Genomic DNA, 10,265 nt, shown 5'->3' on the forward strand with positions numbered 1-10,265 from the left:
TTACTGCTTGTTTATTTCATGCATTTTCCCCCCACATTTAGTTTTGAAGGAAATCACAGATCAAGGCAGTGTTTGACTTCACACAGTAAGGCACAACAGTGCTGATAAGCCCTGCACTATGGATTTAGCAATTTCCTTGGTCTCTTCCTTTTACACCTCAAATAAAATGTTTATAAAAGTATAAATAAAAACCTTCCCCTTGACCTACTTCATGCCATCATAGCTTTTCAACTCCACTGTATCTGCATGTGAAATTGAACAAGCATACATCCAAACACACACATACACACCCTCTGCACTGTTAAGCTCAATTAAACTTTGACTGACATGTACACGCGCAGTTGATTAGACTCCGACATACGCCATTACGCTGCTGAAAAACCAATTATGGGGCACACTTAGAGGCAGGCAAAGAAAAGAGCAGGGGAAAGACATACAATAAAAGGACATGAGCAGGCACAGACATGCATATAGATACACTCAAGGGGCTCTTACACACTGCCCTCCACTAATTTGGGCACCCTTGGTAAATATGAGCAAAGAACACTGTGAAAATTTGTCTTTATTGTTTAACCTTTTGATATTTTGTTTAAAAAATTCACAAAAATACTCATGGATCTCAAACAATTGCAAACAAATCATAGATTTAGCCAAAAAAAAATATCTTTGTTAAATATAGGTGTGCAACAATTATTGGCACCCTTTTAGTCAATACTTTGTGTTACCTCCCTTTGCCAAGATAACAGCTCTGAGTCTTCTCCTATAATGCCTGATGAGGTTGGAGAATACATGGCAAACTTAATCTTGTAGAGAGTCTGTTAAAATCAATACACAATTGCGAACAACCCCCATTGCTTGGAGTGGTGGGAGAAGACAGATACAAACACACATACTTGAACCCAAGCCTACTGCACAGCAGATCAGTAGGAGCAGCTGCACCTTCTTACACATACATATACAACATACACACAAATCCCCAGGCCTGCCGTGCCTGAGAAAAAAAAAAGTATTGATTTCTCAGAGAGAGGTGACACATGGCTCTGTCAGGCGTTTAGGCTGTTATTGGGTGTGGGAGAGCATACAGGATCACGCGAAGTGAGCTTTTATATGTACCTGAATTACATTTTAAAATACTTTCATTTAACATGTTGTGGCAGTAATGTTTAGTTGATACTAATATTAGACTACATTTTCATATCTCGATTATTGCAATCTTGGCATTAAAAAAAAATTACAATATGTTTTAACCCTTTCATGCAATGTCTACACTTATATCTCATCAATGAAAGGCACTTTTTGAATGAATATATATATATAAATATATATATATATATATAATAAATATTAAAAAATCCCAGATTAATATTTCAGGCTCCAACCTTAGCTTTTTTTTAACTACTTAAATAAAATTACCTCAAAAATCAGCTGCATCATGCAACAGTGCTAAACTATGTAAATTTTAAAGATGTTAAAGAACATTGCTACAGTTTGTTAAGAAAAAAATAGATAATTTTGATCATCTTTAGACCTGAATGTTAACAAGTTTGGAAGGTTTGTTTTGAAATGTCAAGTATGTTTTATCTTTTCTTATTTTTTCCTTTAAAAAACAAAACAAAAAAAATTTGTGATATTCCTACACATATCACACATTTACTTGTTTTTTTTTTTTTTTTTTTAATATACAGTAAGTGATATTTAAATATCCATCCATCCATTCATTTTCTGTACCGCTTATCCTGCACAGGGTCGCAGTGAGCCTGGAGGACTCAGGGCAGCCCAGGGGACTCAGGGCGCCAACCCATCGTACGGCACGATCGCATACACACTCCCATTCACACACACTACAACGCATGTCTTTGGACTGGGCGAGGAAACCGGAGTATCTGAAGGAAATCCGAAGCACAAGAAAAACATGCAAGCTCCGAACACCCTGGAGGTGCGAGGCAAATGAGCAAACCACTAAGCCACCATGCCCCCACACTGAGATATCGAAAAGTCCACATTCAATGTCCCATCTACAGAATCTGGGTAGATTTTTTAAATACTTTTTTTGCATGAAAGTGTTAAACACACAATTCCGAGTGTAGTTAACTTACTTTTGTTTGCTTACTATCAATTAAGGGATGAATAAATGCTACATTTGAATTAACATAAAATATAATAAAATACATTGGAGACCAAATCACAGCAAAGGTTTCAAGATTCAAACTAGTGAATCAGAACATAATTCAATACAAATAGAAAAAGCTACATAACCGCTGCTGATATTTTAAAGTGTCCACAATAACAATGGTGTGTATATTAACTATTGTAATTTTTTTTACCGCAACACAGTTCCGGCTGTAACATAAACAATAGGTCTACATTAACGTGTTATTTTTAATACGTTATCGTTCATACAGTAACAGCTCATGCACATTGACTTGTATGGTTATTAAATTAAAATTGGTGTTGTTTAACAAAGAAAAACATATAACCATTGATATGGTGAAGCTTTCTGTTAGTAGACGTTATCAGAAGACAGTAGGATTATGTAATATTTATGGAAGGAGTCTCGGTTGTATGTGCTTTTTAAGTTTCCCAACACAGGAGAGTCTTTAGGACAGAGGAGTTTGTGCTTTCTAGTTTTTCTGTCACATGACAAGCTGCGTATTAAAAAAAAAAAAAAAGTGTTTAACTTCAAGAGAGAAAAACTAGAGGCCAGTGAGCGAACAACTGTTTATTACTGCTATAACGTAAGTAATAATGGTAAAGCTTCACATCGGGTTGTATTACAGCACCCCAGCGTCTGTAATTTTCCCCGCCCGTGTGTTATCCCGTACATATCGCATAACCAATTATTGTCACCTGAGCATTATAAAGAACTGCTTTTTTTTCCCACAATACCCATCACATGTACAATATAGTCAAGCTAAATGTATTAAAGGTCAGCAAAGAGGCATTGCTGCATGGTCTTCAGTTCAAGCCTGAACTGGTTACTCTCTGTGTGCAGTTTCTCAGCATGATGAAGTGGGGCAGTGGTGGCTTGGCGGTTAAGGCTTTGGGTTACTGATCAGATGGGTGGGGGTTCAAGCCCCAGCACTGCCAAGCTGCCACTGTTGGGCCCTTGGCCCTTAACTCTCTCTGCTCCAGGGGCACTGTATCATGGCTGACCCCTGTGCTCTGACCCCAAAGAATTTCACTGTACACATGTATATGTGATTAATAAAGACTCATTATTATGTTGTTCTCCCTGCATCAGCATGAGTTACCTCTAGGCTCTGCAGTTTCCCAAAAACAGGTGGACTGGTGATTCTAACCTGCCCTTAGGCACCCTTAGGGGTGTGTGTGTCTGTATATGATGCCCTGTGATGGATGCTGTCCCATTCAGGATGGATTCCTGCCTCACATCCATTGTGTCCTAGGCTCTGGATCCACTGCGACCGTGACATGGATAAAGCGGTTACTAAATACGAATGAATGAAAAAATAATTTTTTTTTCAAATAGGCTTTCATTGTATTCAGATAACAACATTTGAACCCAATTACTTATGGAGATTTTCACACACAAACACATTACGGTATCACAGTGTTGTCTCTCATTCCTTCACTTCTGTAGAGTTTTACCTGCATATTTTAAAAAACGCAGGAGTGCCGTGGGTGTTAATGAAGTCGGATTTCCTTGCAGAAAGAAAAAACATGTTACCACCGTCAGATCTAATTGAGGAGAAGGTGTGTATGTGTGTGTGTGAGAGAGAGGATTACTTACATACATTAGGCTATCTTAGCATTCATTTCCTGTTTCATTCCCTTCAAAAGTAGCTGACCCACAGCTGAACACATACACACATTTATTACCGCAGCTGTGTAATAAAAGTGCCTGTCAGGAGTGGAGTGCAGCATGTGTGGGTGGATGATTATCAATAATCAATAGAAGAGATTGAGGTCCTTTCCACTGGGTATGACAAGTATTAACGCAGCCCATTGCCATATCCATCTATCAGTAGTCACCTTGTTTCCCTCCCTCTTCCACTGTCGCATCCCCTGCATCTTTCAGGGAAGACCAACATTTTATCAGTAGTGATGCACGGAGTATTCTGTGTGTAAGACACACACTTGGATGTTCATCTGGAGATGAACTGCAAGAAAGCCCTTTAATTGCTGCGAAGGGAGACGTGGCACTAACAGCATCCTTTGGTGTTGGTTTATAATGGCTATAATGGTATACAATCATCACGACTGTTATTTAGCTGGCGAGGTTGACTCACTCGGCCATTTTTGATCCCAAATAAAGAGATTTTATTATGGCCTGTCATTTAATCTCTCCTCACACTCTCTCTTCTGCTTTTCTCCCCCTCTCCAACACTCCCCTGTTCACCACCTGCCAGAATAACTGATAGAGAAAAAGAGAAGGGCGTTGGGAGGAGGATTACAAGAGAAAAGACAGCTAACCTAAGGCCTACATGTACAGTTGCAATCAAAATTATTCAACCCACATTGCAAATCAGGTTTGTTGTAAAAATGTACAGACTTTCAGCTGTTTGCAAAGAACAAATCAAACAAAACCAATTGAAATAGTTCAACACAACGAATGCTTCAAGTGGTTTCCCCAAATTCAACTGAAAATGCAACTTATAATGATTTCTCCAGTTTCAAAATGATTCAACCCCCTGAATAGAATCCCTCACAACAGCACAAATATGTAAAACAGGTGTTGTCTCAAGCATACCTGATGCAAATATTCACGGGCTTCATTAGTTGCACCAGGTGTGCTTGAGCTGGAACACATGAAACACCTGAACTGGCTAGGGGCAGAAAATATATAAAATACCTGGATGGGGCAGAAAAAGGAAGCTGAAACCAGATTTCTGAGAAGGCAGGTTGTGAAAAACCCTCGAGTGACTGTAAAAGACCTGCAGCAAGACTTGGTGGCAATAGGCACTGAGGTTTCAGTGAGCACAGTAAGGTGAGTACTAAACGCAGAAGGTTTCCATACAAGAACTCCAAGACGTACGCCATTACTGACCCAAAAGCACAAGAAAAGTCGGCTCAAAATCATATAAATAAGCCACAGAAGTTTTGGGATTCTGTTCTGTGGAGTGATGAAACAAAACTGGAACTTTTCAGCACGACAGATCAGCAGGATGTCTGGAGGAAGAAGAATGAAGAAAGAACGGTCAAGCATGGTGGTGGCTCGGTGATGCTCTGTGACTGCTTTGTATCCTCTGACACTGGAAACCTGCAGCATCTGAAAGGCAAGATGGATTCATTGAAGTATCAGAAATCCTAGGAGATAAATTCATGCCGTCTGTGATGAAGCTGAAGCTTGAGCGTCATTGGATCTTCCAACAGGACAATGATCCCAAGGATACCTCAAATTCCACCAAGGCTTGGTTACAGAAGAAGTCCTGGAAGATTCTACAGGGCCATCACAGTAACCTGACTTGAACCCCATAGTACATCTCTGGTAGGATTTGAAGAAGGCAGTTGCAGCACGCAAACCCAAGAATATTACTGAACTGGAGGCCATTGCTCATGAGGAATGATAAGATTATGGTAAGATTCCTCAGGAACACTGCCAGAAGCTTTGCACCTCGTTTGCAGCAGGTCATAACAGCAAAAGGGTGCTCTACTAAGTACTAAAGATTCTTGCAATGAAGGGATTGAATAATTTTGAAACTGGAGAAATCATTATAAGTGGCATTTTCAGTTGAATTTGGGGACACCACTTGGAGCATTCGTTGTGTTGAACTATTTCATTTGCTTTTGTCTGATTTGTTCATTGCTAACAGCTGAAAGTCTGGAAATGTTGACCATAAACCTGATTTGCAATGGGGGTTGAATAATTTTGATTGCAGCTGTATGAAGAAGAAAGAGAGAGACTGAGACCAAGAATAATTATCAAGAAAGCTAAAAAAAAAAAAAAGGAATCCTCCAAGAGAAAGACAGTATAAGAGAAAATGAGTGGGTGAGAAAATAGAAAGAAGCATCAGAGGAAAAGGAGCGAGAGGGAAATGCATCCCAAAAGATAGTCAGACGTGAGAAAGAGAGAAAGTCAATATATAACTGAATGAGTTATGTGAGACCCTTCATTTTTCAATGTCCTCTCACATTTTATGTTAAATTTAGGTAGCAGACAATATAACTAACAGATCACTCGATATAACTTTAATACAAATCACAAGGAAGCAGGTGCTAAATGTTATTGAAATTTAAAATGGAGCAGCTGATGGCATCCATCAGCAACCTGGGTTAGGAAATGTACCTTTCCTGAATTTGGAAAACAGATAGTGACATGAATTTCAAGTATGAGCGCATACTCCGCAGCTCAGGTTGTTCCAGTGAGTGCTCTTACAGAAAGTGAAGGAGAAGCCAGGAGAAGTGGAACTATCCAGGTTGCTTCCACCCACAATAGGAGCTCCCAGAGACTCCAGTGAGTCATTTACACATGCACAACCCAAAGCTCTTTTGTACCTGTAACATATCTATACTGGGAAGATGTTCCTTCACTGCAACATTGTCATGTGCGATAGCATTTCAGATGAATCAGTTGAAGATTGTTGCTTAGTTTAAACAAGCTTTTAAAAGATGAATAATTTTACGTAAACTTTCGTTGCAAAACTATTGCACCTCCATTCCCCAGCTGGATCTTTCTGTGGTTGGTGTCATAACAATTCAGATACATTTCATAGAGGCAAATATAGCAGAAACTATACCAGTATAGCAGTAGTATATCCCGAGAACAGGAGTATATCCTAGATTTAATGCCAGTTCATCACTGGGAACCATGCATGTATACGTACACATTCACACACCTGTTCACATCTAGGGCAATTTAGGGTAGCCAAACCACCTCCTGGCATGTTTTAGGAGGTGGAGCAAACTGGAGAACCCAAAAAAGGCCACATGGAGATAGGGAGAACATCAGAAACTCAAGCTCAGGATCAATATGGGGTCTGGCACCAGAGTGTGAGATGGCAACACTATCCAAGTTTCCACTGTGCCACTCCAGTACAGAAAGAAATACTTTCCTGTAGCAGAATATTCATATTATGGCATGCAATGTTTGTTACACATCACACAGTAATAATAATAATAATAATAATAATAATAATACCTACATACAAAATAGATTCTGAAAGTCACATAAATCCAGTGCACACACACACACACACACACACACGCATAAAGCTAGACTTCATGTCGCCATGTTGATGCCAAACTAAGGACTGTGCAACTGACACTCAAAAGCAATTTATAGCAAGTACTGATATATGTTTATCTCTTATACATTAGAGTGTACAAACAGACACACACACACACACACACACACACACACACACAAGACAAGATGTTTGTGCAGAATTTCCACTGTACCCAGAGACCACTATCATTTTCTTGACTCACTCATTAGTGGATCAATGCCACTCTCTTTAGTATACCATGAAAAACCACAAGACTGATGTATATATATTCAGCCATAAATCCTTACACACACACACACACATACACACACACACACACACAAAACATGAAGTCCAGTCCGCTGTACCAAGAGACCAATAACACTTTCTTGATTCACTCAAACAGTGGATCAATGGCACTCTTTTTAATATGTGATTAAAACCGCACTATACACTTGCACAAAAACACACACACACACACACACACACACACACACACGAGGGTCAATCAATCATACCCACACTACAGACACACTATCAAAGCAAGCCATATCATCAAAATCCAGTAATCATCTTGCCTAGTCAACAACTCATCCTATTAACACATCCTGACCTGCCCATGTCCGGATCAGATTAGATACTCACCTTGCTATAGACACCCCAGGAAAGCTCTGTCTCAATCACCATGACAACGATGCCAAACATGCCAAAGATGAGCGCATAGTCACTGAGTCTCTTCCTCTTTTCGAACAGCGCCCTCCGGTGGCCAAGCTTGTAGCCAATATTCTGGTTCTTGCGCTTAGTAGCTTTGGCGGCTGTCCTCCCAGTCTCTCCACCTGCCCCACCTCGCCGTCCATTGCCCCCACTTCCTGACAACCCGAGAGTGCCCCTGCTCTCAGAGAGGGTGTGGTTCTGGTGATAGATAGACATCTGATTAGCCGATGACTCAAGCTCATAGACATGTCCATATGGTGGATCCTCTTTGGAGGAGATGACAATTTCAGGTGGGATCTGGGGTGCCGTAGTAGAGGAAGAGGAGGAGGGCGCTGTCCCATGTCCAGTGGCAGCCCCACCGTCTTTGCTGTCACTTCCACTGTCAGACTCAATGAGGTTCCTGCGTGAGGCGCTGAGACGGCTGAGAGGTTTCATCACACCACCAGTGTACTTGCATGAGCTCATGGCAATCTCGGTGAACGGGTTACTGTCCCTGCGGTGCACCAGTGGACTGGCCTGCCTGTGCTTGCAACCTCGATCCCGTTCCCGTTCCCGCTCGCCTGTCGGTGAGTGAGAGGAATAAAAGAGGGCGTTATAGATGGGTGATGTTTCACCGCTCAAGCTATGCTGGCTGCCCAGGCAGGACGAGAGTGGCGTGCTGGTGGGGTGCAGCGCATTGGGGATTGGTGCCGGCAGCTGTGGTGTTGTCACCAGTGGAAGCTTCGGCAAGGAGACTGGTGGAAGGTTTGGGCCGGTTGGTGACGGTGTGCCATTGAGCCGCTCCAGGCTGCTGGTTCCACCTGTATGGTTAGAGTGATTGCTGCCCGGGTAGTTGCTGGAAATGGACGTGTGGGAGATACCACTCAAAGGGTGGGGAGCGTGCTGATCATCATCTTCGCTCCCGGCAAGGAGGGCCAAGCTCAAAGAGGGAGGGGGATCCATGGCAACCAGGGAACTCTGGCAGGTTTGGGTGTGTGCTCCTCCTTGACTCTGTTCAGACAGACAGTGTGGTGAAAGAGAGACAGACAGGTTTAATGTTCCTCGAAGGAAATAGATGAAAGGAGCTGAAACTCCTAATTGTGGGGTAAAGGTTGTCACCCTGAGAGATGCCTGAGAGAGAAATGGGAAAAGGAGTTGGTTCAGACTTGGGTAGCTTTTGTATGCTTTCCTTAAAGGAAGTCAAATATGAATTTTAATGTTGTGAATCATGTTGTTGCATAAGCTTGACGTTGTGTTTGCTTAAATTAGGGGGTAAGGATTTAATGGTTTAATTTTTAAAAAAAAAATTTTTTTGGTGGGGGGGAGGGCTTGCTTTTATGGTTGAACTACTGTGTGTAGACGTAAGGATTAAACAAATTTAGTTTGTTTAAACTGAACATATTTGTCAGCATTAAGCTTGGAAAAAATGATGAACCTCTGAATCTCTAAAGGACCCACTTGTCACTCTCCCTCCCTCTCTCTCTCTCTTTCTCTCTCTCTCTCTCTCTTTCTAGCAATCTCTGTCACCCAATCGTTACCGAATCTATAGATATTATTGATCAACCTAAACAAGTGCTCTGACTTGTGACAAATGTCAAGTGGGTGCAGTGAAGCTAGATTCGCTTCAAACACTGAAGATGCTGTATGTACTAATCAGATTTGTCATCATGTTTCTCACTCCTCGGCGGAATCACTCACCTCTCCTTCCGTCGGTCTCGAGCTCCCCCGGTTCAGAATAATCTCTCGCACTTTTTCTTTTTCATGTTGTCACGAACATGCCGTCGTTGAGCGCCCGTTTCCTTGCCGACAGACTTTGGGGCTCTGTCTTCTCTCTTCTATTCTCCTTCTTGAAATATATCTATTCACATAAAGGTGATGTAATCCCTTTGCGAAAGCGGTGGATCCGTTTAGTGCGCTACCTGCATCTTTCTTTTCTTAAGTCCAAACAGGTTGGTGGGAAATAATAATAATAATAATAATAATAATAATAAAAATAATAATAAAACATCAAGCAGGTGTGATCCTGAAGACTACATAACAGAAATGTACTACGGGGCGTGTCATTGCTTAATTGGGCTACTAGGTTTCAGTATACATAACAGAAAATAAAGTAATATTGTTTTTTCTAACCCGATGCGTTTCTTCAGGCTGTCAGAAATCCCTCCTGCTCTCTCTGCTCAATCAGTCTCTCTCTCTCGCGCTCTCTCTCTCTCTCTCTCTCTAGCTGTTTGTCTTAACTTCTGGCCCCGCCCCGGTTACGCCTCCCTCAGCCTCTCATTGGACAAATATTACACTGTAATAAACTAGCGATTAAAAAAAAAACTCGAGTTAGTAAACAAACGTTTTCTTTGTAGTCCTGCGAGAGCGTTTCTCACTTGTAAAATGTTTAATGCGTATCTACGAATATCA

At 41.3% G+C, this 10,265-nt stretch overlaps 1 protein-coding gene and 1 long non-coding RNA gene across 3 annotated transcripts in view; both read right to left on the reverse strand.

The window, feature by feature from the left end:
- kcnn3 (potassium intermediate/small conductance calcium-activated channel, subfamily N, member 3) overlaps positions 1-8,408 on the reverse strand; it is a 92,530-nt gene extending 84,122 nt beyond the window's left edge. Inside the window, exon 1 of the mRNA XM_053614212.1 lies at positions 7,809-8,408. Within this exon, the coding sequence (XP_053470187.1) occupies positions 7,809-8,342 (534 nt within the window). The 5' untranslated portion in view covers positions 8,343-8,408. The remainder of the gene's footprint in view (positions 1-7,808) is intronic.
- LOC128606888 (uncharacterized) lies at positions 1,681-6,755 on the reverse strand. 2 transcript variants are annotated; one of them, XR_008385763.1, is made up of 4 exons: positions 6,335-6,755; positions 3,749-4,372; positions 3,607-3,660; positions 1,681-3,445 (listed from the first exon to the last, which is right to left on the reverse strand). It is a non-coding gene; the product is annotated as an uncharacterized LOC128606888 (long non-coding RNA). The 2 variants fall into 2 exon arrangements; XR_008385762.1 differs by lacking the exon at positions 6,335-6,755 and having other exon boundaries at positions 3,749-5,893.
- Positions 8,409-10,265: the final 1,857 nt, after the last annotated feature.

Source organism: Ictalurus furcatus, chromosome 1 (genome assembly GCF_023375685.1).
Source record: "Ictalurus furcatus strain D&B chromosome 1, Billie_1.0, whole genome shotgun sequence".
Taxonomy (NCBI): domain Eukaryota; kingdom Metazoa; phylum Chordata; class Actinopteri; order Siluriformes; family Ictaluridae; genus Ictalurus; species Ictalurus furcatus.